We start from the raw sequence: 25,440 nt of genomic DNA on the forward strand, positions 1-25,440 counted from the left end.
GCAACATAGCGTTGTGCCATTCCCAAGGCATTCCAAGAAGTGCCTCCTATAAGAAACTGGAGAGTGCGTTATGACAATTCCCTCCGGCCACACTTCCTGCAGTGCCATAGGTGATACATGAAATGATGTAGCATCACCTCCCCAAGGCATTCCAGGAAGTGCAGCTGATGGGAAGTGGCAAAGAGAGCCTTGCACTACTGCTAGCAGTGTGCAATTTTTTAAAAAAAAATGTGAAAAAGCAAGAAAAAAGGGGGCGAGAACCTTCAACCACCTCATAAAGTTAAGTAAGGTAAATGAAAACTCCCCTAAACACTTTGGTAAAATTTCCATTCCCTCTACCTTAACAAGAGCAATTTTTCTTTTTGTGGGGTGGGGGCGTAGCAGTAATTAAAAGTGGTGAGCAATTAAAGAAAAAGCTTCATAAAATTAAGTCTTAATTTGGCACTATTTATATATAGGCAAGTCTTCAAAGATTTGTGCCTCTCCTAAAAGCCTTTCTCTTCTGTCACAGCTCACCTACTCTTTGAAGATGAGGGCACCCAGAGGAGAGCCTTCGAAGCAGATGTCAGTGCTCAGGTAGGCTCATATAGGTTTCCTCTAGATTCCTTTCTCTCTCCAACTTGCATCTGTTTCTTGGACACCTCTGCATTCCCATTTGGTGTCCCAGGTTCCTATGTCTTCACACTTAAGTGTCTTCATTATTTTCAGAGAAGTGGAATTGTTGTGTCAGCTGATATTCATTAACCAATTTAAGTTGTCTCTCTTCAACCAAGAAAGTAAATGTAAAGAATCGAATGTTGATTTAAAGAAAGGTTACAACTGTATGTCACATTCACCCCAGGAGTAGGTACCTGCTTCTAAACTGAAAGGCCATCTTGCCTTGTCTGCCTCCTTTAGGCAGCTCTACTCCGACTTGGATCTTTGGTTCGGTCCTAAGGCTGATCCATTTGCTGCCCACTTGTGGACCAGAAGAGGCTGCTCTTGCCATTGGTTGTCACAGGCCATTAAACATCTGGGATCAAGACCTCCTCCACTCAAGGCCCATGGTTCCTCCATTTCCTTAGTGAGTGTCTCCAGTAAGCTTTCCCCACATCTGCCCCACAGTTAAGGCAGTGCCATGCAGGTAACAAGATCCTTCCACTGTGATCAATCTGATCAAATGATCATGTACCTTCCAACATTTCTCCGATGAAAATAGGGACATGCCTCCTGGCCACCCAAAAGACTTACCAGCTAATCCTAGGTGGATGGACTCTCTGACGGGACTGGGAGGAAGTCGGTCCAACAGCCTACTTCAGCCTGATCCAAAGAAGGCTTCCCCACAAGACAGAGCTTGGGCCTAGTCTAAACCGCCTCATCTTCAATTACATGTGGGCAAAGATGCCCTTCCCTTCAGCAAGAGGAGGAATTCAATGGGACTTGCTCCTAGGTAAGTGTGAACAATCTTTCATTTATTTAGGGTGCTTCTCAAAGCCTCATTCCAAAAACAAACTGAAGTTGGCTGAGCATTTTCTTGAGCTTTAAGTTTGACCTCTTCAGAGTGGCTGTTGGGAGGCCCAAACTCCAAACGGCGTAATGGCGGATCTCAAGCATGAAGTTAAAACATATAATCATCTAGTTATTATAAGTTATTATGGGGGGGGGGGGAAAGGTGTTGGTACTCACCATGAAGTTGTTACAATAAGTGCCACACTTTTAACATTTGACAATAAAAAGGTGCCGGTACTGCATACACTTGAGTATCCCCAGGAAAAAAAGCACTGCCTTTATATATAAAAAATTATCATCAGTCGGCATGCATCTTGGCTACAATTCTAAGAGCAACTTTAAGTGTTTCCAAAGGCACATCCAACGGAAAGTTTGACCTTTTTGAATTATTTCTATTGGAAGTGAATTCATATGAACATATGTCCAACTTACAGCATATATTAAATATCAAAAAAGATATGTAAATACTATATTTTCTAAATAAAGAATATTCATTCTGTTATCTGGTAATCTCCCACCTTTACTTCTCCTAAATATATGAGCCATAAAAGGCTACTCAAACACAGTAGAGGAAACCAACAGACATGAATAAAAAAACTCTGCAAAAACAAAAACAAAAAAAAACCCCACTGGTGTATGATACTCTTTAACTCATACTGTGCTTTGACAGCCTCTGTTATTATAGGGTGATGCTTGCTTGAAATATAATATTCTTACGTTTGCAATAAGAACAAATAAATTCAATAAAATAAACATATTGGATAAGTCAGCTTACTATATAGTGCAGGAAAAAGAACTCACCGTGCTGTCATTTTCCTCTTCAGAATTTAAATTGCCTCCACTGACCATCAAAGAAATGTCAGAGTTGCCATTACAAAGGATGTTCTCTGCTATTTGGACAGTGGGCTGCAGGAAAGTCAACTCATTCCTCCTGGATTCAGAGGACAGACAGACCTGGTAGGAATAAGGCAAAGTTCCATCCTCATAATTGGGTGGGAATATGGCACCAGCCTTTGAATGGGGGTCAGGAATAAAGCACTGAAGGAAAGTGGGGTTCCTTGACCTTCGAAGCTTCATCAGAATGGTCAGAATCACCGTCACCAGGAACAGAAAGGACACCAAGGTCAAGGCCAATACCAAATAAAACTGTAGATCAGACTGATACTCCGAGTCATTTGGTTGGGAGTTCATTTCTGGGAGAGCCTCCTGGAAGTTCTCAGCAAGCACCAGACTCAAAGTTGTGGTGGCTGAGAGAGGAGGATGCCCATTGTCCTTCACCAGGATGACCAGCCTCTGCTTCACAGCATCTCTCTCAAGTAATGCTCGGACTGTTTGCACCTCTCCTGTGTGGGAGCCAATGCTGAAGAGTGAGGGCTCTGTGGCCTGCAGGAGATGGAAGGAGAGCCAGGCATTGTGTCCCGAATCAGAGTCCACGGCCACCACCTTCGTCACCAGATAACCAGACTCAGCTGACCGAGGCACCATCTCAAAGAAAGGTGAGCCCTCTGTTGATTGTGAGGGGTACAGGATCTGCGGAGCATTATCATTTCGATCCAAAACACATACTGTCACTGTGGCACTGCTATTGAGTGGTGGAGAACCTCCATCTTGGGCCTTCACTTGAATCTGAAATTCCCTGAATTGCTCATAGTCAAAGGAGCGTTGGGCATAGATGATCCCAGTCTCAGAGTTAATGGAGACATAGGAGGAGAGAGGCAGGTCCTTGATGTTGCTGTTAAGGATGGAGTAAGTGATTCTGGCATTGCGATCCAGATCTGTGTCTGAGGCCTTGATGTGGAAAATTGAAGCTCCAGATGGGTTGTTCTCTGGAACGTAGGCAGTGTAGGAAGATGTTTCAAAGGCTGGTGGGTTATCATTGATATCTGAGATCTGTATTGATATGGTTTTGTGTGTGGAGAGTGGAGGTGTGCCTTTGTCTGTGGCTGTGATTGTAATATTATACTCGGGAGTCCTTTCTCTGTCAAGGGCACCATCTATGAGGAGCTTGAAGTAATTATCTGAAGATGATACTATCAGGAAAGGTACAAGTTCCTTCAGGTGACAGGTGACTTCTCCATTATCCCCAGAATCCCTGTCCTGAACTTTAATGAGAGCAATCACAGCTCCAGAAGTGACATCTTCTGGAACTGGGCTGGACACGGATGTAAGGATCACATCTGGAGCATTGTCATTCTCATCAAGAACCTCAATCTCCACTTTGCAATGTGCAGCCAATCCTCCGCCATCACTTGCCTGAATTATCATCACATAATATTGACTTTCTTCAAAATCAACACTTTCTATGAGTGTAACTGTTCCGTCTCTGGGATCCAGATGAAATTTCTGCTTGGCTGTTTTCGGGATGTCACTGAAAGTGTAAGTGATCTCAGCATATGACCCTTCATCACTGTCAGATGCTTTGACTTGAAGCACAGAGGTTCCTTTGGGTGCACTCTCCTTCAGGCTCACTTTATATATTGTCTGGGTGAAAACAGGAGCATTGTCATTAATATCAATAACTGTTACCAATATTTTGGCTGTTCCGGTTTTTGGAGGTTCTCCACCATCCATGGCTGTAAGGACCATTTGGTGTGTGTGTTCCTTTTCCCTGTCCAGTTGTTTCTGTAATATTAATTCTGCATATTTGCCGCCATCATTGCCAGTTTGAATTTCTAGTTTGAAATATGGAGTTGAGCTCAATTGATAATTCTGGAGGGAGTTCATTCCGATATCATCATCTTCAGCATTTCCAAGAGCAAATCGAGTTCCTGGCAGAGTAGATTCACTAAATTTAAGCTCAATATTTTCATTCTGGAAATGTGGGGCATTATCATTAATGTCCTGGATAAAAATATTTATGTGGAAAATATTCAAAGGATTGTGTGCCACAACTTCTAATTTGAGCACACAAGTAGATGATTTACCACAAATCTCTTCCCGGTCTATCCTCTCATTCACATACAGGTTGCCATTTTGTTCATTCAAATCAAAGAATTGCTTTTCTGAAGAAATACCAAGCTTGCGCTTTGACAGCTCTCTGACATCCAACCCCAGATCTTTAACTAGGTTCCCCACAAAGGAGCCCTGCTCTGCTTCCTCTGGAACTGAATACTGAACCTTCTCAGACAACACCTGGCAGCAGAACACAGACCAGAATATGAACAGAAACAGTACTTGCCTCCTGGTGATCTTTCTTGTTCTCTCTGCCTGCTTTACTTCCATCACATCCATTGCATTTTCTGATTTCTTCCTTCTTTCAGTATAGTTTGCAAGACTCCCAGTACACTTATGTGAGATAATAGAAATATTGGTCTTTTGAGCTGATTCTTGGGAAACTGAGAGCTTTCCTTTCTTGAGCAGCTTTTAAAAGAAAAGCTTTTCCTTTCTGCTCAGCTGAAGTGTTAAGAGAGAGAGAGAGACTGCTCCAAGAGCCTCACAAATGCTGAGCCATGGCTGCTCCCACGTTGTCCAACAGTGACACTCTGAGTCCACATGGGGAACTGTATTTGCCATTTCAATTATGGTACATAGTATATAATTTCTAATGTAGAGAACTGCTTTTAATTTATCCCTTTACCATTGTTTTCAAGTTGTACCCCCCTCAATGGATTATTGATCAGACCTTATAGTTATTCACTCCATTAAGAACTCTTTTCAGTATGCAGGTCAATGAGACCAGAGTTCCAAATTTCTTTCTTCCATGTTTAATGTGCATTAATAAAATCTAAATAATATTAGGAAATTATCACAAGTGAATTTTTAATACGTATTCCCGTCAGAGGTTCAGTTTGTGATAATTTTAGGTTGACCCACACAGTGATGTGTGCATTTTATTAATGTGATCAAGAGGATTTGCCACTTATATTTACAATAAGGAAAAGCAACTTTTTTTAGCACTATTTTTGTCTGGTATTCAAATACTGTAATCCCTAAATAATTCCCACTTTCTCTTAAACATCAAACAATTTTGTGGGAATCCAAGCATCCTCCCAGCATACTTTGCATTGTCCAATTCACACATTAGTAGAACTTCAGGATAGTCCTTCAAGGACATTGCCAGATATCGTCACCCAAACAACTTCCCCAAATTTCAATTTTTGCCATTGTAGGGTGTTTACAACTCCAGCAATGATAGCATTTTTTAAAATAGAAAAATGCCAGCAAAATTTCACCAAAGAGCTCTGGAATCAAACCAGCTTACAGTTACATTACAAAGGAGTAAATAAACTTTTCCATTGATGTACCCATTGTAGGAGTGTGAAACTACCTAGAAGAACACACCGTCAGCTGAAGCTGTTTTCATTCAGTTTACAGAGAGAAGGCAACACATGACACCTTATCCTGGGTTCAAAATTCTACCTCTACCTTACACTAGAAATCTCAATAGAGTAGAAAATACAACCCCCCAAACCATTTGTTTATTGCTGCTGTAGTTCAATAGCGGGTGAAGGTTGCAAGTTACAAAGGAGCATTATGCAACTAATCTTACAATACAATTGCTTGTAAATATATTTCCAGAGTCCCCTCACCATTGAATCTCCTCATTTTATCATACTAAAATATACAAACAGCCAAAATATTTCAGCCAATAAAAGAGTTAAGTAAATTCATTATTACTTTTCTTAAAAAAAGAAGTCTTGTGGCAATGAGAATCTCAGTATCAGCTTATTGATGGGCAGTTTGGTATGTAGTGGAAAGAAGTTATTGGTGGAAAGATGGGAATGAGAACTTGTCATAGGATACTAGGCCCTAGTTTTCATTGAGGCGGCATGACTAAAACTTATCAGTATCAAGGCAGGTGAGGGCTCGCATTTATACACTTATTGATACAGGTTTTTTAAACCACCCACTATTTGGAAGTGTAATAAAAATATGAAATAAAAGCCAAATACAACATTCAAAGCTAAAAAAATTCAGAATCAATCTCACAGGAACTCACCTACTGCACATGAAAATAGGATGAGCCTAGCCGTCTCCTATTCATCTCCTATACATGATAGTTTCAATATGTAGTGAACTATGTTTTTTTATAGATGTGCACAAGATTCTGTGAGCCTCCACCAGCAGTCCAAAGTAAGAGACAAAGACAGATCATCTGATGCATCAATATGATGATTTGTTGAAAGAAGATACTTCACAGAAGGATCACATATAAAGTAATAACTAAAAGAAGGGGGAGCGGAAAGTAATAGAAAGACTGACATAGTTGTGAATATAATGAGAAACCAGAGGTAAATGGGAAATATATTCTGATATTAACAAAACAAAAAAGCATGTTAATCTAAAATTGTTTGCTCACCTGGACTACGATTAAGCCTTCATTGTTCAAGTTTAAATCTTCACCAGGTAGGATTGGATCCTTTGCCTCACAAGCTTCTTTATTGCTCAGAGTATTGGAATAATTTGCCTTTCTAGAGTCTGTAGTGAGAGAAACCTCCTGGCAGTAGGAGTGCAGAAATGCTCGGACTCCGTCAATCCCCACAAACTGTGAGATAGGAGCACCACTGAAATTCACACTCGTCTCAAGCAGATGAGAATTTCTCCATCTGTGCAACTTGATGACCAGTAACACAAGGAGGAAGATGAAGAACAAGCAGGATACAAAAGCCACTGCAAGGACCAGGTAGAAGGTGAGGTCAGATGGAGGCTCTACAGGAGCTGAGATGCTGCTCAGGTCTGAGAGGATTGCAGGGATGGTGTCAGCCAGAACCACAGTCAGAGTGGCTGAAGCAGAGAGAGGTGGCTGCCCATTGTCCTTGACTAAAACCACCAGGCTTTGCTTGAGGGCATCTTTCTCCAGAAAGAAGCGGGCCGTCCTGATCTCTCCTGTGTGGAGCCCCAGAGTGAAGAGCCCTGGCTCAGTGGCCTTGATCAGCTGGTAGGAGAGCCAGGCATTCTGGCCAGAGTCTGCATCCACGGCCACCACTTTAGTGACCAGGTAGCCTGGCTCTGAGGAGCGAGGGGCCAGCTCTATCCCTGTGGAGCCATCAGTGGGAGGGGAGGGGTAAAGGATTTGGGGAGCATTGTCATTCTGGTCCAGGATGAAGAGAGTCACTGAGACGTTGGAGCTGAGTGATGGAGAGCCTCCATCCTGAGCCTTTACACGGAACCGAATGTCTCGAAACTCTTCATAATCAAAGGAGGTCAGAGCATATATAACCCCCGTCTCAGAGTTAATGGAGAGGTAGGAGGAGAGGCGGGAGTCACTTCTTTGGTCATCAATGATGGAATATGTTATTCTGGCATTTTCTTCCCAGTCAAGATCATTTGCTCTTAAGGAAGAGACCATCGCTCCTCTTTGGTTATTCTCAACAAAATAAAAAGTATAGTCTGTTTTTTCAAAGAGGGGTGGGTTGTCATTTGTGTCTAAAACATGAAGTGTGATAACTGTGACTGTAGAAAGAGGGGGGACTCCATGGTCAATAACAGTGACAGTAATATTAAAGACTGACACCTGTTCCCTGTCAAGGGCACCATCAGTCACCAAACTGTAAAAGTTATCCATGGACTTTTTTAGCTGGAAAGGGAAGTTGCTAGGGATTGAACATGTGATTTCCCCATTGATTCCTGAATCTCGGTCTTGGACATTTAAAATGGCAATTACCGTTTGGGATGGTGAACTTTCCAGTATGGTGTTTGTGGCAAAGTTAACTGATAATTCAGGTGCATTGTCATTCAGATCCGTAACTGATATTACAACTTTTGATCTGTCACTCAGGCCTCCTCCATCTTTGGCTTGTATCTCAAATGCATATAAAGATGATTCCTCATAATCAAGATTCCCAATAAGGATGATTTCACCTGTTGTGGAATTTAAGAGAAACATTTGGGAGTCTCGCTTTGTGATTTGTTGGAAAGAGTATCTAATGTCTCCATTGATTCCTTCATCCATATCAGTTGCTCTCGCTGTCAAAAGTGTGCACCACTTGGGGATATTCTCATTGACACTCACTTCATAGAGAGGTTGGCTGAAAACTGGTGCATTGTCATTTGCATCAAGGACAGCAATGTGGATTTGTAATGTACCAGATCTGATGGGATCACCTCCATCAGTAGCTATGAGGAGCAAATCGTAAGCTGATTGTTCCTCTCTGTCCAGTGATTTTTCCAACACAAGTTCAGCAAGTCTGACACCATTTTCTTCTGTTTGCACATGCAAAGCAAAATGGCTGCTGCCTGTGAGTTGGTAGCTCTGCACTGAATTTATCCCCCAATCTGGATCTTGAGCTTTGGGTAGAGGGATCTGGAATCCATGCATAGATGCCTCATTGATTTCCAGCTCCTGTTCCCATAGAGGGAAGTGGGGAGCATTATCATTTATATCCGTAATTTCCACTTCAATTCCATAAAGCTTCAATTTGCTTTCAACAAGAATCTGAAATTTCAACATACATTTCTCTGCTTCTCCACAAATTTCCTCTCTATCAATTCTCTCAGATATCTGCAAATGGCCATTGTTGGCATTCAAAGAAAAGTATTGAATCATACCTACAGGGTATACAATGCGGAGTCCATGGTTTGGGAGCTGCTTGCCATCCATTCCCAGGTCCTTTGCAATATTCCCCACGGAAGAGCCTTTGTGCATCTCTTCTGGAATAGAGTAGTGGATCTGCCCAGAAACTGCCTTCCAAGAAAACATCATGAAAAGGCACTGGAAGATTCCCTTTCTGCAATTCCACAGCCTCTGAATTCCTTCCATCCTTGCAGCAGGTTAAAGACCCTTAAATTCTGATTCAAATGATGCTGTATCCAATATTTTTCTAAGGAAAATTCACTTCCATTTCTTCTTTACACTGACAAGCAGCTTGTTCCTTCAGATATTTTGTGTTTGTGTTTAACGGAAAGGCAACTTTGATTGGGCAGGATTTCACATTTCTCCTCCGTTCTGGTGAATAGTGACACCCAGAGGCTCAAGCCCAAACTGCAAAAACTTCACTTTTGAAAATTAAATAAACACCATTTCACTGTACTACTGCTATTATATGCAGATATAGCTAGGATAACTATTCCTTTTCCTTAGAATTTACCCACTAAGGATAAAAAAGAGTGATGACTTTTGTTGCTGTAATCAAATTGAAAAGGAGCAGGAAAGACAAGTGTGTTTAGAGTTCCTGCCCTACCCCATTACTGGAAATTCTGGAATAAATGTTATGGATCTTTCTCTGGAATTTTTTCTGCTGGCTTTTCTATGGGAATATTCAATAGATTTTTTCTTGATGGAGAAACAACACTAGTAAACCACCAGTACATCCTTGTTACCTCTGGCACTTCACTCTTCTCAGCTCCTATTTGTTCATTCACATCTCTAGGCTGTTCATCTTCAAACTGAATTTTTATTTTTAGGTACGTGTTACATAAGCCCTACTGCAAGAAGATCAAACGTATCCATTCTTCAGGAAATCAGCCCTGAGTGCTCACTGGAAGGACAGATCCTGAAGATGAGACTCCAATACTTTGGCCACCTCATGAGAAGAGAGGACTCCCTGGAAAAGATCCTGATGTTGGGAAAGATGGAGGGCACAAGGAGAAGGGGATGACAGAGGACGAGATGGTTGGACAGTGTTCTCAAAGCTACAAACATGAGTCTGACCAAACTGCGGGAGGCAGTGGAAGACAGGAGTGCCTGGCGTGCTCTGGTCCATGGGGTCACGAAGAGTCGGACACAACTAAACGACTAAAGAACAACAACACATAAGCCCTATTTGGGCATACACTGTCCATACATGAGCAAACACCTGAGGAGAAATATGGAGTGCTTCTTAGTCCTTTCCTGTCCAGCATTTCATCTGTACACAATCTAGATCCTTCCATGAATTTGAGGACCAAGGTCTGAGGTGCGGAGCTTACTCTACTTGTAGGTGCCCCACACAAGATTTAGAACTTTGCACCATCATGTTTTCTTTGTTTACACTTGAGGAGATTGTTCATATAGGGCTGTCCTGGGTAGTAGATGTATATCAGGAGTGCCCCAGTTCAAATCAAACTTCAACCATGAACTCATTAGTTGTCCTTGGGCAAGACTCCCTCCCTCCTCACTCTCTGGTTGAGTTCACACAACAGTTTCCTCCATTTCCCTGATGTTTCCCTAACTATTAATTTCTGCATAATATTCAAGTTTTCATATGGCATGAAAGCCACTTCATTTCCATGTTATTTAATTGCAGGAAAAAATCCATTTGCTGCTCCCTTAAATCGGAAAATAGCAGGAGTAAAGTGATGAAATTTGGGGCCGTATACATGGGGGAATGAATACAAGCACAGCTATGGGTGGAATAGTGGCAATGTTGTCCAATGATGTTCATGGTTGCGTCACACCACGCACACTGGTGTGAATGAAATTTAGCGGAACGATATATTGCTCATATATTGATATGCTGATATATTGGTCAAAAATATACACATAACGCAACTGGTACTGCCGGGTGAAAGGATCACTGGAAAACCAGAATAGAAGCACTAGCGTTCTAGTCAGGAAAACTAATGCAATATTTGCCACATCTAAATGGATCCTCTCCCCATCTCATCCACAACATGAGGAAAATAATGCTGATCTATCTTTCTGGGTTATTGAAGAGTTACAAGGGAATGTACATCAACCATTTTCTACACTAAAGTGCTCTATAAACACCAAGTATGTACAGTGCAAAGAAGTCCATGTCCTCCTTAATTTATTGCTCACATTGTGCCTAGAAGAAAATAAAGCCAAGATGAATGCTATTAAAGCCAATTATTAGTACTACACCACTTGATATTACAGAGATAAAAAGAAGCAGTAAGAGATTGGTGGCACATGCAATGGGGTGGAGCCACCCTCCAACGCTAGCGATGTTGCTGTGGCTTACCTGGTCAGGGCTGGGCTGACACAACTGTGTGGTTGGGGCTGTGCAGGTGCACCAGCAGCTGTGCTAGATGTTCCCACAGTTAAAAGCACATGATTCCAGCCTCACTGCTGCCCCATCCAGGTAGGCAACAGTGTATGGGGGTGGGGGTGGATTCACCAGCTGTCCACCACCATGCATGTCTCTACTGCAGGTGGGTAACTTTCAATGGCAGCTTATGAGCTCATGTATGACAATCAGTTGTCAAGCTCAGAACAAGCATTATTAAAAACTAGCATGTGATGACCGGTTAAACAGCAGAGGTAGATGGTTTTCAGTCATCTTTCTTGGAGACCTTGATGCTCTTCTGCTTCTTGTTGCACAAAATCAGCAGGACTACTAAAACTGCTACACTGAATTTGCTGAATGCTTTCCCCAGAAGACAGAAAATCAAGCATCCGATCCACTAGCCAATGCCATAAAAGTTTCTTTCAAAATTGGTCTTCATCTCTCACTACAGAATATGCACTGGCAACAAACTTCTTGACACATTAGGCACGATCCAGCATTAATGTATATGAAGCAGCAAATACAGGGGTGTGCAGCTGTATGTCCTTGCCAGATTGCCTTTCCATGGGAAAGCATTCCAAGCCAAAGAGGTGAGAGGGCATCTAACATTGTTATGACTCAATAGTCATTTGTCACCTATGTTACTACAGCATGGAAGCATGACTGGAGATGATATAGGTACAAATACTAGCCACATGCACACTCAGCTACATACATACTGTTGACCACAACTATTCCAACTGGTCATAATTTCTAATCATACATTACAAATGCTCTTAGCTCTTCTGACTGTTAAGCAAAGGGGGAAGGAGATTTTGGGTTCATGATGCACACATATTTGGGTCGGCATATAGGTCAGTACAGGGACCACTGTTTTTCCCTATTGCTCATTGCCTGTGTTTTGTCTTTCTAGTATATGGTTTTTGGAGGTGGGGAATTGATGCATTTAATTTATTTATTTAAAATAATTATATAGTCCCTGTCCCACACTCAAAGAGTACCTAGGTCGTGTATAATATTAATTTAGGACCATATAAGCACCAGTTCAATGCAATAATATGAATAATAAAGTACAGTATATAATACTGTTGTCAGGAACTTAGTGGAGTTGAATACCGATGGCCAACAAATACTTGGTCACATAGATACGTCTTTAAATGTTGATGAAAACACTGCACTGTACATTACTATTACACTGCACTGTACATTACTATTGAATTCAAAAGGGCAGACTGTTCCGCCACAGAGAATGCCATCCTCATGGTTGCCAGAACATGTACTGATGCAGGTAATGAGACCACCAGGAATGTCTCCACTGAAGATCTTGGTGAACTGTTGAATTGATATGAGAACAATCATTATCTTGAACAATCTTGTGCTAAGTTTTATTAGAAAGGATGAGGTAACATGTTGGAGAATTTAGGAGTGCTTCATTCATCTTTTGTGATATATTGGGACAGTCTCCTTTGGGAAGTTGTGGACTCTCCTTCCTTGGAGGTTTTTTTAGCAGAGGTTGTATGGCCATCTACCATGGATGCTCTAGCTGAGATTCCTGCATTGCAGGGGTTGGACCAGATGACCCTTGGGTCCCTTGCAACTCTATGATTCCATGAGAGACAGACTACTTGTGCCACTAATCGATCAAACAAAGGCTGTGCATGAGCTCTATTCATTCTGCAACCAGCATGCAGTCACAGGACCTGAGGGGTGTTTTACAACTGACAGCTTCCATCAATGCTTCACCATATCATACACTGTGCTTTTCCAATCAGACCCAACTGTGTATGAGTTTTAATTTGTTTTAATCTATTCTGTTGTGATTTAAAATTTCTGTGTGCTTTAAATTATGGTTGTCATTTTTAAATATTATTTTTATTCATTTTTAATAATATAACAGTTAAACAATGTAGAACTTTATATACACTCAATCTGAAAAATACAAAAACACAGATCTCCATTGTTCGTTTAAAACTTCCTTGTCTCAAACCACAAAACAGGCTTTTAGTTCTGCCTTCAACCCTTTAATGTTCAATTTCCCTTCCCTTCTTCTTGAAGCCAAAAAGCAGCTCAGGCACGGAATGTAAATTATCACCAGCTGATGGACAAATCTCCCTCAGTTAGAAATTATAACTGTCCCAAAAATAATTAAGAAAGGGAGGCTTTTGCAGATCCTAGACCCATCACGGTTCTTTCATGGCTTTGGGGCAAGATGAAAATTCCTCAGCTCTCAAGTCGCTTAACCCCCATCTGAGTTCCTAGGAGCTGACTGCTTCTTGGTCTCTTGACACAGAAAACAGCTTTTTCAAAGCACCAGAGATTAATCTCTTGTTCACTCTTTTTTCCAAAATGAATATGGGAACCAAGACTTATGTCTGGCTATCATCAATCACCATGTAATTATCTCTGTTGGCAGACAATCAACAAAATATGTTCAATCCACTATTTTCTTCCCCACAACACATAAAAAACTCCCCACAAACTTCCTTATATTTAGTTTAATAATAAGGAGAAGTTTCCCAATAAATAGAAAATTTTCAAACTTCTTGAACAATATGCAATGTAATATTTTTTGATGTCTGTTTTTCTGGTTTTTTTAAGACATAACATTAAAATAGCTACATATTCAATTTTAGTCATACTACGAAGGAAGGAAAGAAGGAAGGAAGGAAGGAAGGAAGGAAGGAAGGAAGGAAGGAAGGAAGGATAAGCACTGTCTCCACTCAAACATGCTATGTCATCCTGTGGTCCAAGATTGTCACCCTGAGTCAGCATGCAAATGTGCATCTGGATAATTCTGACTGAGGCTCCCCCCAACTTGCAATTTTGCCCTTCAACAACTGCTAGAAGGCCGATTCCATTAGCTTCATCTGCAGCAGTAGCAGTTCAATTCTACTCCCTACCTACTTCGCTGGTGACATGGCCTGAATTGTCTGGGGTGCCAGTTTGATAACATCCACTGTTTACAAATAAACTCTCAAACAAGTGATAACACACCTAATTCCCTTAAAAAAAAAAAAGAATGCAATATAACTCACCGTGCTGTCACTTTCCTTTTCAGAAATTAAATTGCCTCCACTGACCATCAAAGAAATGTCAGAGCTGCCATTGCAAAGGATGTTCTCTGCTATTTGGACAGTGGGCTGCAGGAATGTCAACTCATTCCTCCTGGATTCCGAGGACAGACAGACCTGGTAGGAATAAGGCAAAGTTCCGTCCTCATAATTGGGTGGGAATATGGCACCAGCCTTTGAATGGGGGTCAGGAATAAAGCACTGAAGGAAAGTGGGGTTCCTTGACCTTCGAAGCTTCATCAGAATGGCCAGAATCACAGTCACCAGGAACAGAAAGGACACCAAGGTCAAGGCCAATACCAAATAAAACTGTAGATCAGACTGATACTCTGAGTCATTTGGTTGGGAGTTCATTTCCGGAAGAGCCTCCTGGAAGTTCTCAGCAAACACCAGGCTCAAAGTTGTGGTGGCTGAGAGAGGAGGGTGCCCATTGTCCTTCACCAGGATGACCAGCCTCTGCTTCACTGCATCTCTCTCAAGTAATGCTCGGACTGTTTGCACCTCTCCTGTGTGGGAGCCAATGCTGAAGAGTGAGGGCTCTGTAGCCTGCAGGAGATGGAAGGAGAGCCAGGCATTGTGTCCCGAATCAGAGTCCACGGCCACCACCTTCGTCACCAGATAACCAGACTCAGCTGACCGAGGCACCATCTCAAAGAAAGGTGAGCCCTCTGTTGATTGTGAGGGGTACAGGATCTGCGGAGCGTTATCATTTCGATCCAAAACACATACTGTCACTGTGGCACTGCTATTGAGTGGTGGAGAACCTCCATCTTGGGCCTTCACTTGAATCTGAAACTCCCTCAATTGCTCATAGTCAAAGGAGCGTTGGGCATAGATGATCCCAGTCTCAGAGTTAATGGAGACATAGGAGGAGAGAGGCAGATCCTTGATGTTGCTGTGAAGGATGGAGTAAGTGATTCTGGCATTGCGATCCAGATCTGGGTCAGAGGCCTTGATGTGGAAAATTGAAGCTCCAGATGGGTTGTTTTCTGGAACGTAGGCAGTGTAGGAAGATTTTTCAAAGGCTGGTGGGTTATCATTGATATCTGAGATCTGTATTGATATGGTTTTGTGTGTGGAGAGTGGAGGTGTGCCTTTGTCTGTGGCTGTGATTGTAATATTATACTCGGAAGTCCTTTCTCTGTCAAGGGCACCATCTAAGAGGAGCTTGAAGTAATTATCCAAAGATGAGACTATCAGGAAAGGTACAAGTTCCTTCAGGTGGCAGGTGACTTTTCCATTATCCCCAGAATCCCTGTCCTGAACTTTAATGAGAGCAATCACAGCTCCAGATGTGACATCTTCCGGAACTGGGCTGGACACGGATGTAAGGATCACATCTGGTGCATTGTCATTCTCATCAAGAACCTCAACCTCCACTTTGCAATGTGCCGCCAATCCTCCTCCATCACTTGCCTGAATTATCATCACATAATATTGACTTTCTTCAAAATCAACACTTTCTATGAGTGTAACTGTTCCGTCTCTGGGATTCAGACGAAACTTCTGCTTGGCTGTTTTTGGGATGTCACTGAAAGTGTAAGTGATCTCAGCATATGACCCTTCATCACTGTCAGATGCTTTGACTTGAAGCACAGATGTTCCTTTGGGTGCACTCTCCTTCAGGCTCACTTTATAGATTGTCTGGGTGAAAACAGGGGCATTGTCATTAGCATCAAGAACTGTTACCAATATTTTGGCTGTTCCGGTTTTTGGAGGTTCTCCGCCATCCATGGCTGTAAGGACCATGTGATGCATCTGCTCCTTTTCCCTGTCCAGTTGTTTCTGCAATATTAATTCTGCATATTTGCCGCCATCATTGCCAGCTTGAATTTCTAGTTTGAAATATGGAGTTGAGCTCAATTGATAATTCTGGAGGGAGTTCATTCCGATATCATCATCTTCAGCATTTCCAAGAGCAAATCGAGTTCCTGGCAGAGTAGATTCACTAAATTTAAGCTCAATATTTTCATTCTGGAAATGTGGGGCATTATCATTGATGTCCTGGATAAAAATATTTACTTGGAAAATATTCAAAGGACTGTGTGCAACAACTTCTAATTTGAGGACACAAGTAGATAATTTACCACAAATCTCTTCCCGATCTATCCTCTCATTCAAATACAGGTTGCCATTTTGTTCATTCAAATCAAAGAAGTTCTTTTCTGAAGAAATACCAAGCTTGCGCTTTGACAGCTCTCTGACATCCAACCCCAGATCTTTAACTAGGTTCCCCACAAAGGAGCCCTGCTCTGCTTCCTCTGGAACTGAATACTGAACCTTCTCAGACAACACCTGGCAGCAGAACACAGACCAGAATATGAACAGAAACAGTACTTGCCTCCTGGTGATCTTTCTTGTTCTCTCTGCCTGCTTTACTTCCATCACATCCATTGCATTTCCTGATTTCTTCCTTCTTTCAGTATAGTTTGCAAGACTCCCAGTACACTTAAGTGAGATAGTACCAATACTGTTCTTTTGAGCTGATTCTTGGGAAACTGAGAGCTTTCCTTTCTTGAGCAGCTTTTAAAAGAAACTTTTCCTTTCTTCTCCGCTGATGTGTTAAGAGAGAGAGAGACTGCTCCAAGAGTCTCAGAAATGCTGAGCCATGGCTGCTCCCACGTTGTCCAACAGTGACACTCTGAGTCCACATGGGGAACTGTATTTGCCATTTCAATAATGGTACATAGTATATAATTTCTAATGTAGAGAACTGCTTTTGATTTATCCCCTTACCATTGTTTTCAAGTTGTACCCCCCTCAATGGATTATTGATCAGACCTTATAGTTATTCACTCCATTAAGAACTCTTTTCAGTATGCAGGTCAATGAGACCAGAGTTCCAAATTTATTTCTTCCGTGTTTAATGTGCATTAATAAAATCTAAATAATATTAGGAAATTATCACAAGTGAATTTTTAATACGTATTGCCATCATAGCTTCAGCTTGTGATAATTTTAGGTTGACCCACACAGTGATGTGTGCATTTTATTAATGTGATCAAGAGGATTTGCCACTTATATTTACAATAAGGAAAAGCAACTTTTTTAGCACTATTTTTGTCTGGTATTCAAATACTATAATTCCTAAATAATTCCCACTTTCTCTTAAACATCAAACAATTTTGTGGGAATCCAAGCATCCTCCCAGCATACTTTGCATTGTCCAATTCACACATTAGTAGAACTTCAGGATAGTCCTTCAAGGACATTGCCAGATATCGTCACCCAAACAACTCCCCAAATTTTCAGCAAGTTACCATTCATTGTTTCCTTACAGGAACAAAACAAAAAAAAAAACCCACATGCCTCATAAACTGCATCAATTTTTGCCATTGTAGGGTATGATAGCAATGATAGCATTTTTTAAAATAGAAAAATGCCAGCAAAATTTCACCAAAGAGCTCTGGAATCCAACCAGCTTACAGTTACATTACAAAGGAGTAAATAAACTTTTCCATTGATGTACCCATTATAGGAGTGTGGAACTACCTAGAAGAACACACCGTCGGCTGAAGCTGTTTTCATTCAGTTTACAGAGAGAACACATGACACTTTATCTGGGGTTCAAAATTATACCTCTACCGTACACTAGAAAGCTCAATAGAGTAGAAAATACAACCCCCCCAAAACCATTTGTGTGTTGCTGCTGTAGTTCAATAGCGGGTGAAGGTTGCAAGTTACAATGGAGCATTATGCAACCAATCTTACAATACAATTGCTTGTAAATATATTTCCAGAGTCCCCTCACCATTGAATCTCCTCATTTTATCATACTAAAATATACAAACAGCCAAAATATCTCAGCCAATAAAAGAGTTAAGTAATATCATTATTACTTTTCTTAAAAAAATTAGTCTTGTGGCAATGAGAATCTCAGTATAAGCTTATTGGTGGGCAGTTTGGTATGTAGTGGAAAATAGTTATTGGTGGAAAGATGGGAATGAGAACTTGTCATAGGATACTAGGCCCTAGTTTTCATTGAGGCGGCATGACTAAAACTTATCAGTATCAAGGCCGGTGAGGGCTCGCATTTATATACTTATTGATACAGGTTTTTTAAACCACCCACTATTTGGAAGTGTAATAAAAATATGAAATAAAAGCCAAATACAACATTCAAAGCTAAAACAATTTAGAATCAATCTCACAGGAACTCACCTACTGCACATGTAAATAGGATGAGCCTAGCCTTCTCCTATACATGATAGTTTCAATATGTAGTGAACTATGATTTTTTTATAGATCTTCAAAAGATTCTGTGAGCCTCCACCAGCAGTCCAAAGTAAGAAACAAAGACAGATCATCTGATGCATCAATATGAAGATTTGTTGAAAGAAGTTACTTCACAGAAGAATCACGTATAAAGTAATAACTAAAAGAAGGGGGAGCTGAAAGTAATAGAAAGAAGACTGACATAGTTCTGAATATAATGAAAAAGCAGAGGCAGACGGGAAATATATTCTAATATTAAGAAAACAAAAAATCATGTTGATCTAAAATTGTTTGCTCACCTGGACTACGATTAAGCCTTCATTGTTCAAGTTTAAATCTTCACCAGGTAGGATAGGATCCTTTGCTTCACAAGCTTCTTTATTGCTCAGAGTATTGGAATAATTTGCCTTTCTAGAGTCTGTAGTGAGAGAAACCTCCTGGCAGTAGGAGTGCAGAAATGCTCGGACTCCGTCAATCCCCACAAACTGTGAGATAGGAGCGCCACTGAAATTCACACTCCCCGACTCAAGCAGCTGAGAATTTCTACACCTGTGCAACTTGATGGCCAGTAACACAAGGAGGAAAGTGAAGAACAAGCAGGAGACAAAAGCCACTGCAAGGACCAGGTAGAAGGTGAGGTCAGATGGAGGCTCTACAGGAGCTGAGATGCTGCTCAGGTCTGAGAGGATTGCAGGGATCGTGTCAGCAAGCACCACAGTCAGAGTGGCTGAAGCAGAGAGAGGTGGCTGCCCATTGTCCTTGACTAAAACCACCAGGCTTTGTTTGAGGGCATCTTTCTCCAGAAAGAAGCGGGCCGTCCTGATCTCTCCCGTGTGGAGCCCCAGAGTGAAGAGCCCTGGCTCGGTGGCCTTGATCAGCTGGTAGGAGAGCCAGGCATTCTGGCCAGAGTCTGCATCCACGGCCACCACCTTAGTGACCAGGTAGCCTGGCTCTGAGGAGCGAGGGGCCAACTCTATCCCTGTGGAGCCATCAGTGGGAGGGGAGGGGTACAGGATTTGGGGAGCATTGTCATTCTGGTCCAGGATGAAGAGAGTCACTGAGACGTTGGAGCTGAGTGATGGAGAGCCTCCATCCTGAGCCTTTACACGGAACCGAATGTCCCGAAACTCTTCATAATCAAAGGAGTTCAGAGCATATATAACCCCCGTCTCAGAGTTAATGGAAAGGTAGGAGGAGAGGCGGGAGTCACTTCTTTGGTCATCAGTGATGGAATATGTTATTCTGGCATTTTCTTCCCAGTCAAGATCATTTGCTCTTAAGGAAGAGACCATCGCTCCTCTTTGGTTATTCTCAACAAAATAGAAAGTATAGTCTGTTTTTTCAAAGAGGGGTGGGTTGTCATTTGTGTCTAAAACATGAAGTGTGATAACTGTGACTGTAGAAAGAGGGGGGACTCCATGGTCAGTAACAGTGACAGTAATATTGAAGACTGACACCTGTTCCCTGTCAAGGGCACCATCAGTCACCAAACTGTAAAAGTTATCCATGGACTTCTTTAGCTGGAAAGGGAGGTTGCTAGGGATTGAACATGTGATTTCCCCATTGATTCCTGAATCTCGGTCTTGGACATTTAAAATGGCAATTACAGTTTGGGATGGTGAACTTTCCAGTATGGTGTTGGTGGCAAAGGTAACTGATAATTCGGGTGCATTGTCATTCAGATCCATCACAGATATCACAACTTTTGATCTGTCACTCAGGCCTCCTCCATCTTTGGCTTGTATCTCAAATGCATATAAAGATGATTCCTCATAATCAAGATTCCCAATAAGGATGATTTCACCTGTTGTGGAATTTAACAGAAACATTTGGGAGTCTCGCTTTGTGATTTGTTGGAAAGAGTATTTAATGTCTCCATTGATTCCTTCATCCATATCAGTCGCTCTCACTGTCAAAAGTGTGGACCACTTGGGGATATTCTCATTGACACTCACTTCATAGAGAGGTTGGCTAAAAAATGGTGCATTGTCATTTGCATCAAGGACAGCGATGTGGATTTGTAATGTGCCAGATTTGATAGGATCACCTCCATCAGTAGCTGTGAGGAGCAGATCGTAAGCTGATTGTTCCTCCCTGTCCAATGACTTTTCCAACACAAGTTCAGCAAGTCTGACACAATTTTCTTCTGTTTGCACATGCAAAGCAAAAAAGCTACTGCCTGTGAGTTGGTAGCTCTGGACGGAATTTATCCCCCAATCTGGATCTTGAGCTTTGGGAAGAGGGATCCGGAATCCAGGTATAGAGGCCTCACTGATTTCCAGCTCCTGTTCCCATAGAGGGAAGTGGGGAGCATTATCATTTATATCTGTAATTTCCACTTCAATTCCATAAAGCTTTAATTTGCTTTCAACAAGAACCTGAAACTTCAACATACATTTCTCTGCCTCTCCACAAATTTCCTCTCTATCTATTCTCTCAGATATCTGCAAATGGCCATTGTTGGCATTCAAAGAAAAGTACTGAATCATACCTACAGGAGAAACAATGCGCAGTCCATGGTTTGGGAGCTGCTTGCCATCTATTCCCAGGTCCTTTGCAATATTCCCCACGGAAGAGCCTTTGTGCATCTCTTCTGGAATGGAGTAGTGGATCTGCCCAGAAACTGCCTTCCAAGAAAACATCATGAAAAGGCACTGGAAAATTCCCTTTCTGCAATTCCACAGCTTGTGAGTTCCTTCCATCCTTGCAGCAGGTTAAAGACCCTTAGATTCTGATTCAAATGATGCTGTATCCAATTTTTTTCTAAGGGAAATGCACTTCCATTTCTTCTTTCCACTGACAAGCAGCTTGTTCCTTCAGATATTTTGTGTTTGTGTTTAACGGAAAGGCAACTTCAATTGGGCAGGATTTCACATTTCTCCTCCATTCTGGTGAACAGTGACACCCAGAGGATCAAGCCCAAACTGCAAAAACTTCACTTTTCAAAATTAAATACACACCATTTCACTGTACTACTGCTATTATATGCAGATATAGCTAGGATAACTATTCTTTTTCCTTAGAAATTACCCACAAAGGATAAATAAGAGTGACATCTTTTGTTGCTGTAATCAAATTGAAAATGAGCAGGAAAGACAAGTGTGTTTAGGGTTCCTGCCCTGCCCCATTACTGGAATTTCTGGAATAAATGTTATGGATCTGTCTCAGCAATGTTTTCTGCTCACTTTTCTAAGGGAATATTCAATAGATTTTTTCTTGATGTAGAAACAACACTAGTAAACCACCAGTACATCCGGCACTTCACTCCTCTCAGCTCCTATTTGTTCATTCACATCTCTAGGCTGTTCATCTTCAAACTGAATTTTTATTTTTAGGTACGTGTTACATAAGCCCTACTGCAAGAAGATCAAACGTATCCATTCTTCAGGAAATCAGCCCTGAGTTCTCACTGGAAGGACAGATCCTGACGCTGAGACTCCAATACTTTGGCCACCTCATGAGAAGAGAAGACTCCCTGGAAAAGACCCTGATGTTGGGAAAGATGGAGGGCACAAGGAGAAGGGGATGACAGAGGACGAGATGGTTGGACAGTGTTCTCAAAGCTACAAACATGAGTCTGACCAAACTGCGGGAGGCAGTGGAAGACAGGAGTGCCTGGCGTGCTCTGGTCCATGGGGTCACGAAGAGTCGGACACGACTAAACGACTAAAGAACAACAACACACAAGCCCTATTTGGGCATACACTGTCCATACATGAGCAAACACCTGAGGAGAAATATGGAGTGCTTCTTAGTCCTTTCCTGTCCAGCATTTCATCTGTACACAATCTAGATCCCTCCATGAGTTTGAGGACCAAGGTCTGAGGTGGGTAGCTTATTTGTAGGGGTCCCACACATGATTTAGAACTTTGCACCATCATGTTTTCTTTGCTTACACTTGAGGAGATTGTTCATATAGGGCTGTCCTGGGTAGGAGATGCACATCATGAATGCCCCAGTTCAAACCAAACTTCAACCATGAGCTCATTAGTTGTCCTTGGGCAAGACTCCCTCCCTCCTCACTCTCTGGTTGAGTTCACACAGCCGTTTCCTCCATTTCCCTGATGTTTCCCTAACTATTAATTTCTGCATTATATTCAAGTTTTCACATGGCATGAAAGCCACTTCATTTCCATGTTAGTTAATTGCAGGAAAAAATCCATTTGCTGCTCCCTTAAACCGGAAAATAGCAGGAGTAAAGTGATGAAATTTAGGGCTGTATACATGGGGGAATGAATACATGCACAGCTATGGGTGGAATAGTGGCAATGTTGCCCAATGATGTTCACTGTTGCGTCACACCACGCACACTGATATGGATGAAATTTAGTGGAACACGATATATTGCTCATATATTGATATGCTGACATATTGGTCAAAAATATACACGTAATACATCTGGTACTGCCGTGTGAAAGGATCATTGGAAAACCGAACAGAAGCACTAGCATTCTAGTCAGGAAAACTAATGCAATATTTGCCGCATCTAAATGCATCTTCTTTCCATCTAATCCACAACATGAGGAAAATAATGCTGATCTATCTTTCTGGATTATTGAAGAGTTACAAGGGAATGTATGTCAACCATTTTCTACACTAAAGTGCTCTATAAACACCAAGTATGACCGTACAGTGCAAAGAAGGCCATGTCCTCCTTAATTTATTGCTCACCTTGTTCCTAGAAGAAAATAAAGCTAAGACGAATGCTATTAAAGCCAATTATTATTATTACCCCACATCACATTACAGAGATAAAAAGAAACAGGAAGAGATTGGTGGCACATGCAGGGGGGTGGAGCTGTGGAGCCACCCTCCAACACTAGTGTTGTTGCTGGGGCTTACCTGGTCAGGGCTGGGCTGACACAACTGTGTGGTTGGGGCTGTGCAGGTGCACCAGCAGCCGTGCTAGATGTTCCCACAGTTAAAAGCACATGACTCCAGCCTCACTGCTGCCCCATCCAGGTAGGCAACAGTGTATGGGGGTGGGGGGTGGATTCACCAGCTGTCCACCACCATGCATGTCTCTACTGCAGGTGGATAACTTTCAATGGCAGCTTATGAGCTCATGTATGACAATCAGTTGTCAAGCTCAGAACAAGCATTATTAAAAACTAGCATGTGATGACCGGTTAAACAGCAGAGGTAGATGGTTTTCAGTCATCTTTCTTGGAGACCTTGATGCTCTTCTGCTTCTTGTTGCACAAAATCAGCAGGACTAATAAAACTGCTACACTGAATTTGCTGAATGCTTTCCCCCAGAAGACAGAAAATCAAGCATCCGATACACTAAGCAATGCCATAAAAGTTTCTTTCAAAATTGGTCTTCATCTTTCACTACAGAATATATGAAGCAGCAAATACAGGGGTGTGCAGCTGTATGTCCTGGCCAGATTGCCTTTCCATGGGAAAGCATTCCAAGCCAAAGAGGTGAGAGGGCATCTAACATTGTTATGACTCAATAGTCATTTGTCACCTATGTTACTACAGCATGGAAGCATGACTGGAGATGGTATAGGTAGAAATACTAGCCACATGCACACTCAGCTACATACATACTGTTGACCACAACTGTTCCAACTGGTCATAATTTCTAATCATACATTGCAAATGCTCTTAGCTGTTCTGACTGTTAAGGAAAGGAGGAAAGAGATTTTGGGTTCATGATGCACACATATTTGGGTCGGCATATAGGTCAGTACAGGGACCACTGTTTTTCCCTATTGCTCATTGCCTGTGTTTTGTCTTTCTAGTATATGGTTTTTGGAGGTGGGGAATTGATGCATTTTATATATTTATTTAAAATAATTATATAGTCCCTGTCCCACACTCAAAGAGTACCTAGGTTGTGTATAATATTAATTTAAGACCATATAAGCACTAGTTCAATGCAATAAAATGCATAATAAAGTACAGTATATAATACTTTTGTCAGGAACTTAGTGGAGTTGAACACCGATGGCCAACAAATACTTGGTCACATAGATACGTCTTTAACTGTTGATGAAAACACTGCACTGTACATTACTATTACACTGCACTGTACATTACTATTGAATTCAAAAGGGCAGACTGTTCCACCACAGAGTAGGCCATCCTCATGGTTGCCAGAACATGTACTGATGCAGGTAATAAGACCACCAGGAATGTCTCCACTGAAGATCTTGGTGGACAGATGAATTGATATGAGAACAATCATTATCTTGAATAAACTTGTGTTAAGTTGTTTTAGAAAGGATGAGGTAAAATGTTGAGAATTTAGGAGTGCTTCATTAATCTTTTGTGATATATCGGGACAGTTTCCTTTGGGAGGTTGTGGACTCCCCTTCCTTGGAGGTTTTTTTTAGCAGAGGTTGGATGGCCATCTGCCATGGATGCTCTAGCTGAGATTCCTGCATTGCAGGGGGTTGGACCAGGTGACCCTTGGGTCCCTTGCAACTCTATGATTCCATGAGAGACAGACTACTTGCCCCACTCACTCATTGATCAAACAAAGGCTGTGCATGAGCTCTATTCATTCTGCAACCAGCATGCAGTCACAGGACCTGAGGGGTGTTTTACAACTGACAGCTTCCATCAATGCTTCACCATATCATACACTGTGCTTTTCCAATCAGACACAACTGTGTATGAGTTTTAATTTCTTTTAATCTATTCTGTTGTGATTTAAACTTTCTGTGTGCTTTAAATTATGGTTGTCATTTTTAAATATTATTTTATTTTTTTAATAATATAACAGTTTAACAATGTAGAACATTTATATACTCTCAATCTGAAAAATA

At 41.6% G+C, this 25,440-nt stretch overlaps 1 protein-coding gene and 2 pseudogenes across 4 annotated transcripts in view; all 3 read right to left on the reverse strand.

The window, feature by feature from the left end:
• LOC114601412 (protocadherin gamma-A5) overlaps window positions 1-25,440 on the reverse strand; it is a 315,625-nt gene that overhangs the window by 228,111 nt on the left and 62,074 nt on the right. The window contains exon 1 of one of the 4 annotated variants that reach the window (XM_077933491.1): window positions 14,411-14,600. The exons of 2 other annotated variants lie outside the window; for them this stretch is intronic. In XM_077933491.1, the coding sequence (XP_077789617.1) occupies window positions 14,411-14,458 (48 nt within the window). In that variant the 5' untranslated portion in view covers window positions 14,459-14,600. Of the gene's footprint in view, window positions 1-2,289; window positions 2,433-14,410; window positions 14,601-25,440 lie in introns of those variants that run through there. One more of the 4 variants, XM_077933489.1, reaches the window with a different exon arrangement.
• On the reverse strand, window positions 2,406-9,901 carry LOC114601420 (protocadherin gamma-A6 pseudogene; annotated as a pseudogene).
• LOC114601117 (protocadherin gamma-A6 pseudogene) lies at window positions 18,798-21,598 on the reverse strand (annotated as a pseudogene).

The sequence above is a fragment of the Podarcis muralis genome, chromosome 8 (assembly GCF_964188315.1).
Source record: "Podarcis muralis chromosome 8, rPodMur119.hap1.1, whole genome shotgun sequence".
Taxonomy (NCBI): Eukaryota; Metazoa; Chordata; class Lepidosauria; order Squamata; family Lacertidae; genus Podarcis; species Podarcis muralis.